General features: G+C 36.7%; 1 protein-coding gene across 3 annotated transcripts in view; it reads right to left on the bottom strand.

Moving 5' to 3' along the window:
* The window catches only part of IBTK (inhibitor of Bruton tyrosine kinase), a 52908-nt gene that overhangs the window by 20642 nt on the left and 9321 nt on the right, over positions 1-22945 (bottom strand). For all 3 annotated transcript variants that reach the window (XM_079326790.1, XM_079326791.1, XM_079326789.1), the window contains exons 3-18: positions 20525-20621; positions 20070-20194; positions 19120-19230; positions 17750-17920; positions 16532-16649; positions 14604-14784; positions 13270-13393; positions 9240-9417; positions 8408-8582; positions 7040-7633; positions 5601-5687; positions 4640-4722; positions 4500-4537; positions 2664-2757; positions 2177-2278; positions 1312-1429 (exon numbers count right to left, since the gene is read on the bottom strand). In XM_079326790.1, the coding sequence (XP_079182916.1) occupies positions 1312-1429; positions 2177-2278; positions 2664-2757; positions 4500-4537; positions 4640-4722; positions 5601-5687; positions 7040-7633; positions 8408-8582; positions 9240-9417; positions 13270-13393; positions 14604-14784; positions 16532-16649; positions 17750-17920; positions 19120-19230; positions 20070-20194; positions 20525-20621 (2396 nt within the window). The remainder of the gene's footprint in view (positions 1-1311; positions 1430-2176; positions 2279-2663; positions 2758-4499; positions 4538-4639; positions 4723-5600; positions 5688-7039; positions 7634-8407; positions 8583-9239; positions 9418-13269; positions 13394-14603; positions 14785-16531; positions 16650-17749; positions 17921-19119; positions 19231-20069; positions 20195-20524; positions 20622-22945) is intronic.

Here is a 22945-nt window from a genome sequence, read left to right on the forward strand (position 1 = left end):
TTTCTGACATGTATCTAAATACTCCAAACCTATGTAAATTCTCCATAAAACACACAACACAACATAGATATTTATGCCAAAAAACAATACTACAGCATTAAACTTGACTCAACAGAACACTCTTGTCCATGTCAGCAGCTGTCCTTGCAAAAAGTTGTCAGGACTTAGTTCTGTCTCAGGTTTCTCAAACTGAAAGTCTTTCTACCCAATGTTAACATTTTCATATTTTACTAAAATGTAGATACAGTCTTAATCATAATAAGAATGTTGCATGTTCTTTCTACGCTTAAGATTAAACAAATTTGAATTCCAAGTAATATTTAAGGCAGTATTACTAGGCTTTTCTCTCCAAAATCAAAGGTTAGAATGTTTATATTTTATAAAGAGGTGAAAAAGGAAATTGCTAATAGGAATGAACTCCTGTGTCTGGGATGCAAGTGAAGCCACTGTGTGATACAGCAATGAAAATTCTGGCATTTTGAACTGTTTCAGAGCTCTAAGAACTTCTATAAGCAAAAAGAAGACTGAAAAAAAAAGGACAGAGACAACAGATATTTTATATTTTTTGGGCTGGGTTTTTTTTTGGGTTTTTTTAAGGTTTTGCTAGAAAAGAACTTCAATCAGTGCTGATAAGGCTTGCTCTGAGAAGATGATATGTACTTAGGAAGCAACTTGAAGGCCAGTCCAAAAGGATCAAGAGAAGGAAGGCCAGGGCACACCTTTAGCTTTCCAAAATTTTAGAGCTTTCCACTGTGGAAAGCAAGGATGATAAATCAATTGTTCAGGTCTCATTGCAGACATTAAAGCAAAAACACTACCAGATGGCAGGTCCATCCTCTTTGGAAAATGAAGCAGTTACATAACACACCTACTTAAATCAAGTATGTATAGTTACAACCACGTTTAAAAAAAACCCACCCAAACAATCCCAAAACAAAAAATCTCCACAATAATCCCCATCCCCCAAGAAGCAACCTCCCAATGGAGGGAAAAGTCTCATAGCAGTTTTATGCATCTTCAAAAACACTTTAAAACTCAAAAAAAGACTAGCCCTAATGTTAAAGCCCACTGAATTCAAGAGAGGTTCTTCATGCCAAACTGTAACATATGGTTTTGCACTACAGAACTGGTACAGGATGTACAGATACTTAACCAGCTTCTTTCTGGTAAAAATGAGCCTACCTTTAAACTAGCAGCATTAGGTTGCATTTTAACATTAAACTGACCATGTTAGTTATTCCAATCCTTTTACCTTTTTGGGACATTTAAATTTTACAACAAATACATGAACACAGCTGCATCTCTGCTTACCTTGCTTCAAGCAAAGCTGCCATATTGAGTCCTATGAACTGCAAGCAGGACAATTTTAGCTGTTCAGCATTATACATTGCTGAGAACTCCAATAGCTCAGCAGCATTCTTTAAGGTAACTGCAGAAGCAAAACACAACACTCTAAATTAGATAATTGGCTGTAGTATCAAGCAGCCATTTTAAGACTTATTGTGCAGCATGATCTAGTTATTGAAATGTATCATATACTACCCCACTCCTAGAAAAAATGCTAATGTTCAAATAGCCATAAACTATAGGAAGCTCCATGTAATGCTGTAGAGCATGTATGCAATGGCTGCCTCACAGAACTAAAAAGCCCTACCTACAAACAAATCACTTTCAAAATATTAAAACCCATCAGACCAAAACAAAAATGAAAAAAGATAAAAATAGCAAGTTTCATATACAGCATAAACAGTTTTTAAATTTCAAAATGTTCCAATTTAGTATGAAAAAAAAAAAGGGCAGTGAAAGAGGAGAGAGGGAACACTAAATACAAGGACAGATATAGAAACAGGATTCATTTTATCATATTTTAAAGGAAAGAAATTTTAATTCAATGAAATAAAGGTTTCATTGGGGTTTGGGGGTGGTTAGCCTTTTTCTTTTTTTTGGTACTTTTTTTTACTAGAGTATGAGATGAAGATGACGCATAAGGAATGGATTATGCTAATCTAGAATATTGCTTGGATTTAAGAAGCAACTATTAGCAGCCATGCAATGAACATCAAAATGTAATCACCTGATAGGCAGACACACAAATTCTGTGCAGCAAAAGACAAGAACATCTAAAAATACCATTTTTTATTTTCTAGCCCTTTACAGCACATGTGGAAGGACTCACGTTTTTCTGCAATGGCTACTTCACACATTTCTTTGAGTCTGGATATAAGAAGCTGGTCTGCTACCACAAGAACATTACATATGAATTCCACATTTTGAGAATCTGGAAAACAAAGCATCATGTAAACACCACGGGCAAATCAAAAGCAACTATAAAACATACAGCCTCAATGAGATTTTACCAAAGCACAAATATAATGCCTCACAAATTTTGATGGGATTTTCACAGCACAAGAAATAGCTTAAAAGAGCACCAACAGTCCACTTTTTGAAGCAAGAGAAGGCTGGAAAATGAAAGCTGCAGATTGTCAAGCTTAAGAAAAGGTAAAACAAGGCGTGGGGTACTGCTATCCCCTCAAACTCTTACGAAAGAATCAAGATTTCTGCTTTTTTAAATGTAACTCCAGCACAAACATATTAAGTTTAGAATTTCTATTTTAAAAATACAAAGATTGAAAGAGCTACAGTTGAAAATAAATTAATGGTACCTTTTATGGCAAGAGCTTCATCTGTATACAAGTAATCCACAATTATCTGTAGTATGTCAGAATGGATGGGCATTTCCAGAACTGAACAGGTAGCCTAAAAGGCAGAAATATTTAAAGAAAAAAAAAAAAACAAACAGAAATACAGTAAGACAAGCTGACTACTTGGAATAAAATACAAAATTAAGACAGTAACTATATTAGGAAAATACTCAGATTGAGGGTCGTATTTTCAAAGTTAAAAAATTACTTAAGCATTTGTAAAAAATCTGTCCAAGTTTCTCAATCAAGAATTGATTGTAGCAAAGCAAGTAAAATCTGTTCAAACTTCTGAATAAACACCCATGAAAAAGTTCAATGTTTGATCACTGTGATCATCTACTCTAACAATCATCCTCGATTATATTACTTTACTCATAATTGCTTAAAAGTAGAACTACAGGAATTCTCTATGCAAGTACTGAACTTCCTTTCAAGGTCAAAAGATATAATGAAATGGTAAGTTCCCAAAAAAACAATAATATTGAAGTAGTCACTACTGTTAATGCCTCTGAAAAGAAGGCCCTCATCAAGTCCTCCATTTGAAAACCATTCTAACCATTAAGGTAAGAGTAAACATTTGCCACTAAATCACATAACTGTCACCATTTGTGTTTATGCAACATCACTGCTTAACAACTTTGATTTACTTCAGGTGGCACCCAAGTAAAGCTTCATACTAAATACTTGTACTGACATATTTTCCTTCTAGGGTTTAAAATCCTCTTACAAATATTAAGATTTTTATATAACATCTACAGCCCTTCCTTCACAAGATATTGACTTACTAATTTTGGTTGATTTAGATTTACTTACAAAACAATAGGCAGCTTATAGACTACATACTGCTGATATACAAAAACATGATATAAATGGACACTCAACACTTTAAAAGATCCCTTAAATAAATTATTTGTCTCACAGTATTTCAAGTATGTTTTCTTAGGGATGACTTAGGAAAAGGTAGTACAGTAACCTGGAGGACAGGTGAAGTTCTGTTTCATAGCAGAAAAGAATTGCCAGTACCTCACCAGGTTCTTAATATATTGCCAGAAATCTAAGAAATTTGAGGAACTTCTGCACACTGCTTTAGTTTTCAGTGTCAGAAAAATGCTTCTCCACTTACACCATTCCTCTCTTTCTATAAACATTAGCAACAGTGCTCAGGTAGCTCAACAGAGGTATTCAGTGAAATTACAATGTCCAGGAACAACCAGGGCATTGACACACAAATAAGAACAAATAAGAACCAGGACAAATTGAAGATCTACACCTTTTGAAACAGCAGTTGGTGACTAAGTAGACTAGTCCCTGATATTATCTATTTCATTTAACAGCAAAAGTCAGCTGGAATTCTACATACTGACCCTCGATCCTATTCTCTCTGGCACTCAATACATATGACAAGCTATTCTAAACTGCATATGATATAAATTGTATGGTCTTTCACAGAAAGAAAATGAAAATTCATCCAAAGCAGTACCCCATAAGAACAGTCCAGTCAGTGTTTTGTATAAATCCATGCCCCAATTCAAATTAAACCCTTAAAACTACAGTAGTAATTTCCCTTGATACACAGTATTATGTTTGTTACTCTCATTTAATACACCATCTCAATAGTACAAATACAGAGTAACCACAAATGTGGCTTGTGGGTTTTTTTCTTGCAAACAGAATCAAAGAATCCAACCCTTCCTTTTCCCTAGTATTTAGGATAAGCTATTACAAGAAAAACTGAAAAGCTGTCACTTATTTGATGCAAAAACAACATACCACCACACATGGTTTGGGAAAACTTACCTCAATCCATGAGCTGCTTAACATGCTGTGAAAATAATCTGTAAAGAAAGGCATTTCAGTTCAAGATGCAATAAAATGACAGTTAAAAAAGATAATATAACTTACGTTATATAAATATATATAAAAATACACACACATACCAAGTCTTGCACAAAGTACACACTTATGACATGGGAATTCCTTTCCATCTAAAGATTTCAGGGTCACATCGCAGAGGTATGAACTAGAAGATATTTAATAGCATCAGAACTGTATTCAGAAGAGCTAAAAGTTGTAAAACCTACAAATAAATGCTTACTTTAACAAGTTAGGATTTATCCTTTGAAATAAAATACACCTGAACTTTAATAATACAGCAGAAAATGAACCCAAAAGTACTGGCACAAGACTTTCCAAGGGAGTATTTCTTTGTCCAAAGTTGAGGTTTAAAAATTCCATCTGAGATATTTCTTCAAAATACAGTCAATTACTATTTCAAAAACGCTATAACTAAATAAATTAATTATGATTAAGTTTAGTCAGTCTTAAATGGTCTATGTTAAGTTGCCTATTTCTTCAATATCAGGAGGTACCATAGGCCTTGATGATGCATTTTAAGAACTAACCTGAATTCTATGAAAAAGTTCCTTTCATGTAATGTACCTTTTTCTATATAAATAGGCTATTTAGTACCTCAGGTATAAGTAACTTGATCACATCAACAGAACTAAAAAACAAACATCACTTTGCTAAAAACAAATTAGAAAGCACACTATGCATTTGCTTATTTCCAACCCATGTATTCTTATAGTCACTGAAAGCAGATTTACAGAAGTCATATTGCTTTTGACTGAATTACCTAAAACATTTCTCCTGGTATTAGCATTCTATGACACAGCTAATCCACAGAACACATTAAGGTACAGTAAAAAGAAACAACACATAATCTATCCCCAATTACTAATCTACAGATCAAGTCTATAAACATCCACAGAGATACAGACAACTGCACACAAGAAATTAAAATGCAGCTATATCAACCTAAACCCAGGCTTAACAGGTAAAGAAATGACATAAGAAGAAGAGAGGTAGGGTAGGGGAAACAAAATTTTAAAAAATTACCATTTCTTCTGATTTAACTTTGGTTTGTTTCCATTCTTCTTGTTGACAACATTAATTTTTCCATTTTCTAACCTTACTCCATCCAGCCTGCAAATTATTAACATTAATAATAAGCAATACAATTAGTATAGAGTTCAAATCATTAGGAACAGTTTCACAAAGCAACCATACTTCAGTGGGCTCATATTGTGAATATGAAAATGAATCATCATACAAAAACAGAAAGGGCCAGTTGTTACTTGAAAAGTCTTTATGGCAGGTGTAAAATGTAACTGGTATTCTTTCTACATCTTCGATATGTATTTATTATCTTAGATATGTATTTATTATCTTAGATGAAACCCATACTGTATAGTTAAGGCCAAAATTCAATACTACAGTATCAAAAATCTAGAAGTTAATAACCTACATTATCATTACCAGTCAGTAAACAGAGCAAAGACAGTGGTTGGAGTGAGATGCAAGTTTCAGCACAGGCTTTTTTAGCATCCTAATTCATCAAGGAGGCTTGTGAATGGGATGGTAAGGACACAGGAGTGCTGCTGGCAGATTACAAAGTAGTACACCTTTAAAGGCAAAGTACTTTACCAAGGAAATGTTACTTAGGAACTGAGTTTTAGCAGCAGCTTCACATCTTGGCTGTGCATGCAGGAAGTACAGGGAAGAAAACTACCCTGAAAAAGCCCATCTCCCTCTTTTGAAAGAACAAATGCAGAAAAAAAACCCCAAACTGATTAATGCAGTTCTACAGAGACATTTGATCTCAATTCCATTTGTTTCACTATGTAGCATAAAAATTACATCAGTTGAACAAGAATTTAACTTTGCTTTTTGTTGTTTTATACTAAAACTGCTAGACTACAGATCACTGTATAGAAATTATACAGTCCAGAACTCAGATCAGCTATCTCTAACACTATAAGTATTGATGTTTTATGACAGTCTATCTGGAAAGTCAAATTATTTATATTAGGTATCTAATCCCACAGAGCTCAAGCCTTAGAGGACACTGTCATGGTTTAACTCATCTGACTAAAGACCACACACTCACTCACTCTGCCCTCACCACCTGCCAGTGGGATGGGGGTGAGAATTGAGGAAAAAATAGTAAAATTCATGGGTTGAAATAGACAGCTTGAATAGGGCAGAAAAAGAATGGAAAACAGCAATAATGCTAACAGAATGAGTAGAAGTAAAACAAGTGATGCTCAAACAGTGACGGAATAGCTCACCACCCACCAACCTGAAACTCTTATATGTACTGGAAATAACCTCAGTCAGTTCCAAAGTAGCATCCCCCCATCATCTCCCCCTAGTTTCAATTCTAATATCAGTGTCTTAATTTCCATCATTGTTATAACAACTAGAATTAGATCAGCTTACATAAAAATACTCTGTGGAGAGTTCATCAAAATATAAATGCATTTCCTTTCACCTACCGTCCACTTAGATTGCTGAGCCCAAATTTCTTTGCTGCACTTTGCAACATTTTAATGAGGTTAGCTTCATCACCAGCTTTGCCCTTTTTAGATTTGCTCTTCTGTTTTTCATTTATAACTTGCACTTGATTATTTCTATAAATCTCAAATGCAGACTTTCCATTGACATTTTCATCAAAGCTCATTTTGCTGAGATTAGAAATTAAAGTATCTTGATATTCATCTGATTTTTCTTTATATGAGATTTTTGGCTTATAACCGTGTGTCAAAAGATCACAAGTATCAGTGTATATGAACTGCAGAAGGTATGCAAACAGATCTGGATGGACTTTCTCAATCACGTAGAGATCACACCCAACAGCATCCTCATCTTTGCGGTAGATGTCGGGAGTGTCTGGCTGGCTGTCGCTGGGAACAAAGAGCTTCCTGAAGAAGTCGGAGCGTACGGCCAGGATGTATTTGTGCACGGGGTACATTCTTGTGCCAATCTGAAAAGTCACATCGTGGATGCTGTCCATCTCATCTGTTTCATCTAACAGTTTGCCAAAATCCATTCCAAAACTTGATAGTGACACACTTGGAATTTCATAGAGACTAGAACGAAATTAAACCCATAATCAAACACTATTTATAACCTTCCTCACATTTTACATATGTTTAATGAAGAAGATAATGATGTTTCCATTTGGTTTCTTTGTTTTTTTCTTACATTGCTGCACTGCTCAACATTTCTTGTCCCATTCTTTACAAAAATAACTAATAATATGGTATTTAGGCAATTAAACTACATAAAGAAGACCTGTCTAGCTTCAGTATATGAAATATATTATTTTGCCTTCATACTGTACCAGCATTTTTCCAACATGAAAACAGAGAAATGCTTGCTTACTTCATATTACAAACAAAGGCAAAAAGGCAATGTTTAGTATGACAAATGTTGTAAACTATTATGAGAGCATAAGAAACATGGTCCAGTATTCTATTTATTTTACCTTATACAATTTTTTCCAAATAAAAAAAAAATCACTTGGCACTTTTATTTATTGATTTATTAACTGATTATTGGTGATTACTGAAGAGGTGAATTTCTACAGTATTTAGAACTCAGAGTATGTCAAGAAATACATGGCAAATGCTTCCTTAAACACTTCAGATAAAAAATCAATACTGTCTATTATTATGCAAAAACATAAACTGAGGCCTTTGGATAACTTCAACATTATTACTAACAAAGGGCTGTTCTCTAGCAGTATGGATAACTGCATTTACTGCAACTTCTATACAAAAAACTGTTTGGAAAAGAATTATTTAATTGCAATCACACACAAAAAAAGGCAAAAATTGCAGCTGTTGTTATCTTAAATATACCTGGTTTTAGGATCTGACTGTAATACAGCAAAATTGCAGCCACTAGGATCAGTGGCAATACTGACAGCTCGGTGGACATAAGTCAGCTTCTGAAGTCGAATTCTTTCATACACACTGGCTGTATCATGTTCACAGGACACATCACATGAAGGATGCTGAATGTTTGATACAAGTTCTGTTAAAAAAAAAAAATTAACACAAATCACAGAAAGGTCCTGCTAATTAAAATACAACTAATGCAACAAAAAGACAATACTATCACTTCTCTATGTCCACTGATGGAGTAATTGAATAAGGCTAAACCATGCAGAAGATTTCAGCTTGCTTATTTACAGAATATACAGGAGGAAAGCTGATAGTTTCACTTAAAATCTTAAAAAAAGAAATATCAGAACCTACTTTCAGCAATAGGAGCCAAGTTAATAAGGTGGAAGCTGCTTTGGATCCTGAATTGTGCCCAGATAAGGGACTGGGAAAGGGGTTTCACAGACTTAGCAGTGCAAGCAAGTACATGCTCCTTCTTTTGCCCAGTACCAATTATTTTGGGACTCATCATCTAATACGTGACGAGACCATTACAGTAGACCATTGTGCTATTATTCTTCAGAAGTGCTTTTCTTCCCAGGAATCACCACCTGAAGGATAACTGAAGGCTGCAAAGTAAATCTTGGTATTACTGAGGAAATAGTACAGTAGCAGCCAATGCTAAAAACTATCAGTCACAGAGGAAAGAACAAACTTACCACATAATACTGTTAGAGGCTGTAAAGATTCGATTAAACTTTTTACTGATTTAAAAGTACATAAAAACCACCAAGAAATCACAGCTAACCTTTCTTTTCTGAGCTTTTTTTCCCTTCTTCCAGCCACTTCCCTGTAAAGGCTTCACCATCATATGTGACAAACATTATTTCATTCCCATTCAATGCGACATCGGACATGAAGACTTGTCGGCCATACACCCAACGACACTGCTTCATGGAGTTGTTAGATGACTTCCAACAAAACACCTATAATACCAAATTTTTAGAGAAAGAGAAAAACTTCACATCATTTAAAAACAGTTACATATTACATACTACTTTTTTAAACACAAGAACATGCCAACTCAAAATTGCATATGAAAGGAGAAAGACATTCTTGAAAATTTTAGGATAAAGTGTTATGAGCATCTATTAGAGAGAATCCACAAGTAAAACAGGGAAAATCTATCACAGTATCAAGATCCATTTGCTCATGAAGGGCATTTGAAAAGCTTCTCTGAATACTCAAATATCTTCACAGCAGTGATCTACAGAACAGGTTTTACTGATATCTTGACAAGGAGAGTAAAAGGTATCAAGCCAAGAAACAAGTTTTACCTAGTTCTTAATTTACAGATTTGTCCAACTGGTTTGCTTGTAAGTCAGACAAAATTCAAAGCTAGTACACTGGAAGTTTAAACCATTTTCTGTTAATTATTTGACAAGAATTTCAAATTTCCTTGTAACAGTCAAGGTTTGGAATGGAGATCATGACCAAAGACAAACTTCAAAACCCTCAGGAGTATGAAGCACTGCATGCACAGCAAGACCTCAATAAGGTATACTGTACATGCCTGAAAGCCCCAAGCAAAGCCCAAATGTGGCATTAGCAGTGCTACAATCAAGCCTTCATTCTCTCCCACTGAAGGATCTGAACAGGTCTATAAGCATCTACAGAGGAGGGGACAGAAGAATCTGTAACCTATTTCCTTTCCCCAGCCTTGAGCCCTACGAATCACAGGATGGTTGAAATTGAAAGGAATCTGTGGAGGTTGTCTAGTCCAACTCCCTGTTCAAGCAGGACCACCCAGACCCAGCTGCCCAGGAACATGTCCAGACAGCTTTTGATTTTTTCCAAGGATAGTGATTTCACAACTTTAACTGGCAACCTGTGACAGTGCTGGACCATCCTCAGATGGTCCCATATTCAGATTCACTCCTCTCTTCCAGTTTGTGCCCATTGCCTCTGGTACTGGCTCTCAGTACCACTGAAAATAGCCTGGCTCTATCTTCTTTACATCTTCTCTTCAAGTATGTATATACAAGATTCACCTTGTGACTTTTATTTTCTAGGCTAAACAATACTCTCTTAAAGAAAGTGCAATCAAGCCAGATCTCCTTACTCAATAATTTAGAATGCCTGAAAGCACTAATGATCCCACTACTTGCCAGTATTCAACATGGAAAGATATGAAATGTACATGGACATTGCTCCTCTGATGCAAGAAGATCAAGTAGTTTCTTATTAATAAAGCAGTGTCCCAAAGATGTTGTAGAGGCCCTATCAATACTACAGATGCTAGAGGCTACAACTCACATGATTAAATACTGAATTGCAAGTTTATAATCTCTGACACATCTAATGAAAAGATAATATCTCAAAATATAATTCAGTCAAATGTAAGGACTGACACACGTTGCTCCTTATTTTGATATACAAGCTCTGTTTTTAATATTCTTAAAGAAGGCATTGAGCAGGAAAAGTTTCTTTGTAAACACCACTAGATGGCAGTGAAGGTTGAAATCTCTCAGTGAGCAGATCAAGAAAAGGGATTTAGTAAGGTACTGTAAACCAGTGCTTAAAAAAGAGTAAGGGAAAAAAAACCCAATAAATTCACCATGGCATTCCAATTCTAAGACAACAGAGAGTCTACACTTAAATACTAAATGATTCATCAGGTTTAGGTGCAATATTTTGACAATAAAGAGGACATTTCATCTACAAAACAGACATGCTTCAGCAAAGTCTCTAAAACTAATGAAAGTTGTAAAGGTGCCTGGGGTAAGCGGGATGAACAAATGGGAAGAAAAAAAAACCACCAACAAAAAGAACCTAAGCCATATACATACACTATATAATCACTACTGTGTCTGTAAAAACAAAGTTCACACCTTCATTGAAAAGTCACTAGAAGTCCATAGATTTAAAAATAAGCTACTATACATTACTTCTGTAACCTTTCTATGGCCCTAATATTAAAAAAATAATCCCCTGCAACTCTGTAGAAACAAACTGATTGGGGAAAAATAAAAAAGAGCTCTTACAAACGTAATAATGGCAATAGGCAGTGTAAGAGTAACATCAGCCCATTACAGGGTGAGGATGGTCACCTCTCCAACAGGGACACAGAAAAGGCACAGGTGTTTAACACATTCTTTGTCTCTGTCTTCAATAAAGGGGTCTCAGTGCCCTGAGCTAGAGACCATCACTGTGAGAATGACGAACTCTCAATCAATCCTGAAAACATGTGGGATCCTGCTCCACCTGGATCCCTTCACAGCTATGGGGCCTGCTGGGATTCATCCAAGAATCCTTGAAGCACCAGCTGATGTCATCCCAAAGCCTTTCTTTTTGAGCAGTCTTGGAAATCCAGAGAGGTTCCAGCTACTGATGAACGGTGTCCCAATTTTCAAGAAGGGCAAGAAGAGAACCCCACACTCTACAGTCGGTCAGTCTCACTTCAGTGCTTGGTAAAATTGTAGAGAAGATTATTCTGGGAGGTGTTGAAAAACACCTGAAAGAAAACCTGGTCATTGGTCACAGCCAGCATGGCTTCATGAGCGGAAAGTCCTGCTTATCAAACCTGACTTCCTTTGATGATAAGGTATCCCATGTAGCTGACTGAGGGAAGCCAGTTAACAGTAATCTTTTTGGATTTCAACACAGCTTTTGATACTGTTTCTCACAGGACCCTTCTGGACAAAACGTCCAGCACACAGTTGGATAAAGACATCATGGAATGGGTGAGCAACTGGACCAGTTGGACACAAAGGGTTACAGTGAATGGGGTAACATCAGACTGGTGACCTGTCACTACTGGGATTGTTCCACAGGGCTTCTCAGCCCTGTGCTCTTCAACATCTTCACAAGTGACTTGGAGGCAGGAGTGGAAGAGATACTGAGCAAGTTTACAGATTATACAAAACTGGGAGGAGCTGCTGACTGCCATAAAGGCAGACAGGCCCTGCAGAGACCTTAACAAATGAAAGTCTGGGCAATCATCAACCACATGAAGCTCAGCACAGGAAAGTGCTGGATTCTGCACCTGGAACAGGCCAACCCTGAATGCCTGTACAGACTGGGGAATGAGATGCTGGAAAGCAGCACCTGGGGGTCGTGGTTGATGGCAAGCTGGACATGAGCCAGCAGTGCCCTGGCAGCCGGGAGACCCAATCCTGTCCTGGGGGCAGCAGGCACAGCATCACCAGCAGGGCAGGGAGGGATTGTCCTGCTCTGCTCTGAGCTGGGGCAGCCTCAGCTCCAGTGCTGGGGCAGCTCTGGGTGCTGCAATGTAACACAGACATTAAACTATTAGAGAGTGCCCAAAGGAGGGCACAAGGATGGGGAAGGGCCTCAAGGGAGGAGGGGCTGAGGGCTGTGTCTGTTCATTCTGGGCAAGAAGAGAGTGAGAGGAGACCTCACTACAGTTACAACTTCTTTGAGAGGAGAAGAGGAGGGGCAGGCACTGATCTCTGTGGTGACAGTGACAGGACCCAAGGGAATGGCCTTAAGCTGTGTCAGGGGTGGTTTAATGCAGAAAGACTCTTCACTCAGATGGTGGTTGGGTCACAGCACCAATCATGACAGAGTTCAAGAAGCACTTGGACAATGCTCTCAGGCACCTGGTGTGCTGTTGGATGTGGACTTGGGGATGGTCCTTTTTAGGGCCAGGAGCTGGACTTGGTGATCCTTGTGGGCTGCTTCCAATTCAGCATATTCTACGATTCTGTGAAATTGATTATTTTCTATGCATTATTTTGTCCTGTCTTATGTTTAAAGTTTGATTAATCACTATGCAGCCTGCTATATAATTATAATTATAAATTATGACAACTTACCCTTCCAGCTTCATCCAGTGCCAGAATGCAAGTCTTTTGACCCCCATTTTCTTTAAGATGCTGGGTATCTACTTTATATTCCAAATATCCCCCACTGACAAGAACTTTTTTAAGGTTCAGCTGTCTGAAAGAACACAAAAGGTTAAATTAGTATTTCCCTACTGTGTACTTAATGTTGGTTCTATGATAGTTACTTTTTTCATTTAGACAAGCAGTAGACACCAAAAAATTGCTTATATTTAGTTTCATCCTACTGGTACTATTAACATAATTGCTAATATTATAGCAGACTAAAACTTTTGTTTGTTTTTAAGTATATCACATTGTATATTTAGAAGTTCTTCACAAAATTCCATGAGTGAAAATCAGTAGATGATGTAGCTTTGATTTCATCTTTACAAAAATTTATTCAGTTGTTTGTATTAAAACATCTATCCTATCCCATCAGGTCAGTTCTCAGGGGTTTTCTAAATCTGTTTTTTAGCTGATCAAAATCATACCCATCTTTTTTCAGTTGCTTAGTATAAGAGCACAGGACATGGCATTAAGCTTCTAAAAGTGCCAACATCTTCACTTACAGCCATGCAAAAATGAAGTACAAGGTAATCATTAAGCTATAATATGTCAATAAATACTGCTAGAATTTGAAGTGAAGCTGAAAAACTAAGAAGAGGTTATGTGGGAAAATCAAATCCAAAAAAATCTATTCTAACCAATCATTGCAAATTAAGTAAAAGAGAACAATATTAAATATTTTCCTCAATTCATGAGTCAAGAATTCAGTTTCCTCAACAGGTTTTACATTCTGGTTTTAGCATACAGACCACATGATTTTACAACATCCTTCCTGTAACCAAAGTTTCTCTTTATAACATACTATATCAACACACTAATTAGAAAACTGAGACCCTGGATTACTGATTCAAAATCATAACAACATAAATAAACAGAATAGCAGATCTTCAATGTCTCTACCAAGATGCATTTAGACAAATTCAGGGTGCCAGAGGAACAAAAAATACCAGTTTCAATGTTTTAAACTTATGGAACAAAATATTTCCTCCTAATGTGTGTTTTTTGTTTTTTTTTTAATATCTCTGGTAAACAGCAAGTGGCACCTTAGCCTCTTGTAAAAAAAAAACCCAAAAATGAAGAAACACACAAAAAGGATAACCCTAGTTCATATGAAAGAAATACAAATGAAGAAAACACAGGGCACCACTGCATTTTCTGTACTTTATGCACAAAAACCCTTAAAACAGCTTGCAAGTATACAACTACAGTTGCATACTTCCCCTATTGTTCTTCATAACAAATTAGAAAGCAGCACTTACTTTGAAGCTATCTTTTTGCACTGATAGTCTGCAAGTAAATAAATATCTCCTCTTTCAGAAACACATACTGTAGCACCATCACTTGCAGAGACCAGGGACACAGCAATGTCTTTGTGGTGTAGAGCAGAGACTTGGCGAGGTGCAGTTACACATTTTTCTCCATTAGGATCCAGCAGATAACCTAGAAAATACAATACACCTCAAAAAATTATTTGGCGTTCCACATATTGAGCACTTAAAGAATACTTTATGACACTACTTTGAAGAACCTTTAAATTCCAAAAGATTTTTTAGATAGTTGGGTAGTTTGCCTTCAAAATATTTAGACAGATGAGTCCCACCACACCTACTTGTTAGTTCACTACAAACACCTGATAACCAAGACCTGACACATAAAAATTAAGTAAGGCATATTCAACAGGGAAGCTATTTAATGTGTTGGTACTGTGTTTTGATTCCAAAGAAAGAATATTTATTTCATCACATGAAAATTCATGGCAGTAGAAATACCGTAACACTGGCAAAAACTACAGATTATTTCAGACACTGGAAGACAAAAAAATAGGCTTGTCAAAAAAATTACTGTAACTGCAGGTAAGCATGAAGGCAGCAGTTACATCAAACAGAAACGGTTGGAGCTGTAATGCAAGATCTCTGGAAACATTAAAAAAATAATACAAAAACAGGCCATTGCTGCTCTGTTGCAACAAGAAACCTAATATCAGGAATCTCATACGTGGCATAATCCTGTTCTGTGTGCAGAGCACCTATGCCTGCACCACAGAGCAGAGCAGGATACAGATACCGAGAGCAAGCAGCAGAGCTGGAAGCTCCCTGCCAAAAGACAACGTAGGGTTATGCTCAAACATCTTTTGGGGGCAAGGTTTACCACCACAGCTCTACCATGGTGACCAGCTGACATAGCTAATATCACTTAAGATTCAATTACTGTCTCTCTGTAGTACTGCACTGGGTCACATGCTAGCCAGAATAATCCAAACAACACAAGCAACCACAAAAAAGCTTATATGATAGGTGCATAATAAAAAAAAAGGCAAAAACAAATGAGAAGATACTCATTAGTAAGATATTTCTCTGACAAAGACAAATTTTTTCACATACCTTTGACAATTTAACATAGAAGCATAAAAAAAACTGGAATCTGAGGCCAGAGCTGTGCAGATTAACTCTATGTACCAGAGATAGCTAACAGTTTTGTTTGCACATAGACCAAAAATGCAAATCCAAACCACTATAGCAATATTTGTTTATTAAAAAAGATAAAAGCAATTAAAAGGCCTCATTCATACAACAAATCAAGTTCACTAGTGGGTTATATATATCTTTTATATCAAGTTCTTTCTTGACTTGAGAATACGACAGAGTTAACTAAAGATTTGGGTAATGTTATTGCTGAAAAAAAAAAAAAAACAAACTAGATACAGGCAAGTATTTCACTTTAAAATTTTGTATGGAAAAAGTTATCAGTAGCATGTTACAGTGCTTGATGAAAGAAAGCCATAGGCAGGAGAAATGAAGGCTAGTTGATAATTTATTAAAGGTAGTGCCAGCCAGATTGCTGGAAGGAGACAAGGATGCCTTGGAGTAATTTCCAAGCACAAACAAGTCTCCAGTAGCAGGACCACAAAAGATGCATGCAAGGTAAAAGTTACAAAGAGTTCAAATAAGAGCTAAATCTGACTAGCTCCTATCATCTCAAAATGTGAAAGTAACTGGTAGGAATGAAAAATACTCTTCAAAAGAAGTGTGAAGGGATGATGTCATCAGATTGGTTAAAAAAAAAAAAAGAGAGAGAGAGAGAAAAAAAAGCTTCACCCAGGCTTCTCTTCTAGGAAGCAGATGACAGGTTAAGCACGAACAACATCTTTCAATGGCTGGGTTTTACTTTCAGAATGCTTCTACCTTACCTAGTTGGCCTCCATTCAGCCCCATGGTATACACTGCTTCCTTAGTCCATAGCACAGTATGGAATCTGCCTGCAGCCACTCCAATCACCATTCTACCTTTCAGGTTTTTTGCCTGAACCTAAGCACAAATCCAAAGTACATCTTAATATTAAGTAGCAACAGGTGAATTTCACATGTACAAACTTCTGACAACATTTAACTCCTAAAGTTATTAAGAATGAAGCACTAATATCAATCCACATACAGTCTAACAAATCAGGCTATTTCAGAAGTTTGTCAAGCGGGGCACTACTGCACTAATGACAAAAAGAACTAAACTTCTTGTATTATCTAATCAGAACTGGAATCGAGTCCCCTTAGGCTGTCTTCATATGTAAGATATTGAACATGACTGAATAGGACATGTATAGCTCAGCCACAGAAGACTCAGGTGCTGCAAAATGTCAGCTAGAAGTTTAAACTTGCAAGTCCTAATGGCCTAAACATACTGCAGAAAAATACACTAATTCCACACTTCACATTTAAATTAACTTTTCCAGATTAAGATGATAAAATCACAGCAAATACCATGGATTTAGAGCTGTCATTACACTACTGAAGAATACATGGTACCCCAAAACACTATCCTGTTGCATTTTGGCCATTCTTTTTTACTTTCACAATGCTGATAGTGTCATGCTGTTCTGCTTCAGAACAAGTCGAAGCTTCTTTACTTACCAATAAAAAAAAAATTAGAGAGTAGACACAGAAACATTGTTAAGTTGCTGATGCCCAAACCCACTCTTCCCTGGCACTACTCTTCCCAAAGCACTGACTCCAGCACTTCCAGCAAAGGACATTACAATCAAACCCTGAGAGCATCATCCAATGATTCAAAAGGAGTTAAGAGCATGATTCTCAAGTGATACATACCTATTAATACTTCAGCTACAGAACAATTTGAAAAGGAAAGAAAAGGATTTTGGCACTTGTACCTTGTATCACACTTCACACTACAAATTTTGGTATTGTTCAGGTTACAAACTAAGACATTTATCGGAACAATTAAGACCTGAGATGTTGAAAACACAGAATCAAGATTTATCTGAACTCACACTAAACTTTGCTATTCAGAAGAAGTTTAGGAGTTATTTTTATAATCTTCACATTTTACTTTCTGTTAAGAAAAACGAAAACACCACCACCAAACAATAAAGCTTTGACTGATGTTATTTTTACCTGTCTAGGAACACTGCAATTAGAAGGAGGAGGAAGAATACCCAATTGATGGAAAGTATTCAAACCAAATGTGTAAACATATCCATCTTCTGTTAGAACAACAGTATGATCCTTAGCTGCAGCTATCTGGGAGCACTGATGACCAGTTAAGCCTTCCACAAGTCTTGGAACCTGAATCAGGAATAAACAAGTTGATATAAAAGCATATTTGTTACTAACTAGTGGCCACCTATGAAACTAAAGTTACACCAACAGAAAGTCATGACCAAAAGCTGAAATAAATAAAGATAAAATGCATGTGAATGCACAACACATTCATTAACATAACCACATCCAGTGCAGTAAGATGAATTACTTTCATTTGAAATGCTATCAGAGAAATGTCCTTTGCTATCAGGGGAGATGAATTTTAAATCAATTGTTCTGAAATTAGATTGGAAATTACATCTTCGGGACAGTTGAACAAATATTAACTATCACATGGTATTTTAAATATCACAAACACTGAAGCTATATCCCTCCAATGCAGGATAATCCAAATGCAATTCCACAGAATAAGGAAGCAGTTATATATCTTTGAGTCTTCATGCACTCTTTTATTCAACTATGTAACATCACAATTTCAGGAAGCAATTTGAAAAAAATACTAATTTACCAGAATTACCTTCTTAAAAAAAAAAAAAAAAAAAAAAAAAAAAAAAAAAAAAAGTAAATTTGATCTCCACTCTTCACTATAGCATTCAGCAACAGAATATCAAGTTCTATCAGATACGTGATATTAGAAGTTTTTAAAAATTACCATGCTGCAAAATAAATGCACACTATGAGGTACGATAAGATGCTTAAGTCTAAAAATTGTGCTGTCATCATATTTTTGTCTTCTCAAATTTTAGTTTTGTGCATTGCAACAATGTACTATTCAAATGAAAATGAACTTCACTTAAGTTGCGTAAGTCCTGTAGAAAGCAACCCTACCATCCCTCTTCCTGCCACTACAGCTTCTGCTATACTGTTGTGGCTCTGTCAAAAAACATTTGTTTCCACTTATCTAGCATCAGCTGGCCTTTAAATCAACTCACCCATAACACAAGTTTGACCACAGCACCTAGCTGAAGTTTCTTGAAGTCATTTGAAGTAATTTGAAGTTAAAGTACAATTAAATGCACATTCCCCTACTCTCTGCCATCTCACTATTAGCACTGAAGAAGTTTTTCTGTTACTTGGTGGCAAGCAAGGAGTTCGGTTTAAAATGAATGGCAAACTCATTTTGAAAGTATACTGATAGAAACTCTAATTCCCTTTTTAGACTTGCTGTTAGAAATAAATGAAACATCATACTGGAGTACAAGAAATAGCATAAGACAGCATACCAAGCATGTTTGTTCATCACCATGACCCAAGCGCCCTCCTTGTCCATGTCCACATGTATACACTTGGCCTTTGTGGGAAAGGAACACAGAGTGGAATTTGCAGAGTACCACCTGAAAAAACAGCAAAAAATGGATGGGGAAGAGGCAACATAGAACAAATCAATTTTCTTGGATAATCTGAAAACACCTGCCATAAGTACTTTGTGAAGAAGTTCTGCTTCAATAAAGATATGTTCATGAAAATACAAGATAGTGGCATTAAATCATAGGACAGATAAAATACTTGCTTTAAACATATTATGTACTGCCTTAACCTACTTGAAGAGATTAACAGTTTCAGTTTATTAGAAGATCAATCATAGCCCCACAGGCTAACAGAAACTCAAAAGACTGAGTTTTAAGGTCCACAATGCTGCCTCAGAAATGCCAAAGAAAACATGTTAAGACTGCAGCACAGATTGTCTGTCCTGAATGTTTGCTCAAGTTTTCAAATATTCTCAAACTGAAGTCACAGTAAGTTATTAGAGACCAAGGTACTGCTACATGAAATGCACTTAGCAGCATACATTGCTTTGAACACAAGATGAATTTTAATTCAACATGTACTAAGCACTTTTATTATTCCACTTCATTTCAGTACTGGAGTTGCACAGAAGTCAGCAGCTCAGAAAAGTTACAAAAGTATGAAGCTTTTAAATGTATTTAATCATATACAAGCTATATATCCAAAGTAAATCATATAAAGTACCCTATTTCCCCACCAAAACAGAGAACCACAATTTCAGTAATGGTGACTGGGGTTGCAGGGAGGTAAGGAGGTGGGCAGAGAGGGGAAGGCACCAAGAACTGTTTTTCCATGGAAATCTTCAACACTTGGTAACTCCTTGGTTGCTTTTTCCCCTTATATACCCCTCACCAAGAAAAGTGCCTATGTAACACATTAAGAATACCTGTTTAATATACACGCCATTCCGAGGAAAAAGGTCCACCAATTCAGGATGATGTCTACCCTGCTGACCACCATGACCCAAAGTAAAATTTATATTGTTTCCCCAGGTGTAGACTTCTGTAGGATCTGTAATAAAAAAGATCCTCTCTGAAGCTTGTAAATTTACTAGTGTTGCACACATTGATTTCAAAAAACAACTGCTATTTCTATGTAAAAATTTAAGAGTAATTTTTTTTTTTACTTAAAACTGAACTTCAAAAACATGTAATATAATAAGAAGTAAGGTATCATAACAAAATATACCAATAATATTGTACAGATGATCAACATTAGTATCAGGCCTCTCACAATTCATAAAATCCCAATTAAAACGAGAAATATTGTATACACTGGCACATGTATAAATACATTGCTGAAACAAATGCAAAATACAAATTAGGCAGTTTTATTTCTTACCTGTTTTCTTGAACACCACATGGATAGGCCTATCTTTCATCACAAGATCCAGGGCTGATAAGCCTTCTTTATCCTGAACATACAGACTGACACCATGCTGAAAGAGAAGAGGAGAAGAACTGAATTTTAACTGCGCAGCTTGAAGTAAACCAGGTAAACCTTTAAGGAGCAAAACACATATTTAAATGAAGTTTAATACTGCTAAAAGAAAATATTCAGGTTCAAGTAAACTGTAAGCAAATCTAAAAAAACCTAAAACCACTGTAAATCTGTTCTGCCATGCATACATCTTGTTAATATATTAATATGGATTTTATTGTCTCAACACTGACTGTGTAATAAACTGTAACCAGCAAACAGATGTGAAGGCAAAGCACTGACATCTAGGAATGGCAAGTATTCACCAAAAATGAATTTACCAGCTTCAGAGGATACATTTCTTTAAACTGGCATTCTACAGAATCAGTTCTGACAAGCTAGACAAGTGACAAAATTTAAAACAAACAAACAAACAAAAACTACTATTACTTTGGAAACAAGCAAGGAACAGTTTCACAATTGCTGAGAAAAGGCAAGAAGACACAAACAGGAAAGAGAGTACTAGGGAAGGTTCAGAGGCACCAAGTATAAACAGATCATTCTTTTAGAAGTTAGAGAGACACAAACACTCTCTGCAAACACCATTTTCTCAGTACAAAAGAGTGCTGCTACAGCAGCATTATTTTAGAAAGGGAGTCAAGTGCCATCAATCACCTCCCAAAAGTGAATTAACTCCAGAGGTCCTCAAACAGAATGTAATGGCCCAATGTACCTGTGTACCTGAGGTCATGGCTAATACAAAGGAAACCTTATAAAACCTCACACTTAAGAGGCAAACACATGAAATATAACTTTCTTTGGAAAAACATTCCCCAGAAGAACAACAGCATACATTCTCCAAATTATAAAGACAACCCTAGTGCAACAAGGCTGGGATTAATTCACCATATGACAGAAAAGACCAACCTATTTTATGACTTAAAAGATAGCTGGATAGTCTTCATTCTGGAAGTTGTTTAAAATATTCACAAGCAGACAGAGGCTGTAGGGACATTCACATAGTCTGACTTTGTAAAAACAAACTCCAATTCCTGAGTGGTAAATCTTGTAGTTAGATACAGTCTGAGAATAAGCCCCCAGCCCACAGCAGAAGTCCATCATCCACACTAGTTTAGAAACCTAGGGCCTGATTCTGGAGCTAGTACTGTTTAACATCTTGACCAATAACCTAGATGACAGGCTAGAGTGCTGCTCCCTAAGCAAAGGTAAGGATACTAGATCAGGAGGAGTGGCTGATAAGTCAGAAGGTTGTGATGACATTCAAAGAGACTTTGACAGGCTGGAGCAACAGGCTGAGAGGAACCACAAAGTTCAACAGAGGGAAATGCAAACCATGGCCCTGGGGAGGAACAACTCAGTGAACTGGTACAGCTGGAGGCTGAATGATAGAAAGCACCTTAGCAGAAAAGGACCTAGGGCTTCTTGTAGACCACCAGATGACCACAAGCCAGCAAGCTCAGAGTTAAAAAGCATCCAGGGCTGCAGGTGGGAGTGTTGCCAGCAAGCATTACTCAGCACTAGCAAGCCACAGCTGGAGTGCTGGGTTCAGGTCTGCACTCCCAGACAGAAAAGGACATACAGGAGCAAGTTCAGCAAAAGACCATAAAAATAATGACTGGGACACCTGACATTCAAAGACAAGCTGAGAGAGCTGGGATGCTTAGCCTAAAGAAAGTTTGGAATAGGGGAGGAGGACAGCATTCCTTACCATGCATAATAAATACCTGACTGGAGGTGAGGGGTAGAGATCACAGTGATACCCAGTGACAGAAAAAGTGGCAGTGAGTACAAACTAGCATGTAAGAAATCCTCTTTAAAACACCTTTTTACTGCACTGATAGTAAAACATTGGAACAGAGATGTCTGATGCTGTGTTCAAAATCCAACTGGGCACAGTCCTGGCTGGGCACCCAGCTCTAGCTGACCTTGCCTGAGCATGGGGGCTAGACTAGACAACATTCAGAGACCTCTATCTCAGCTATTTCGTAATTCTGTTCTATGCTGTCAGTTCCTGTTGTTGCTGTAATACCTTAAGAGCATATCCTTTTGGTAACACAGCACACAGACAGATTTCAGTTAAGGAACTGGAAGAGAGAGCACCCTCCATGAGCTGTTTCTGTTCTGCTTCTTAGAAAAATATCAGCAGAGCTGGCTAGCAAAAAAAATTAATCTTATTCACTTATGTAACTGACAGAAAAGTAAAAGACATCAGGGAAAACCTGTACAGGCTCCCTGTAGGCAAATATCAAAGATACAGATATACACACATGCACTGGAGGACTGGATACTTTTTCATATGTCATGTACACAGTTTCCTAGAGT

Source organism: Erithacus rubecula (assembly GCF_903797595.1).
Source record: "Erithacus rubecula genome assembly, chromosome: 2".
Taxonomy (NCBI): Eukaryota; Metazoa; Chordata; class Aves; order Passeriformes; family Muscicapidae; genus Erithacus; species Erithacus rubecula.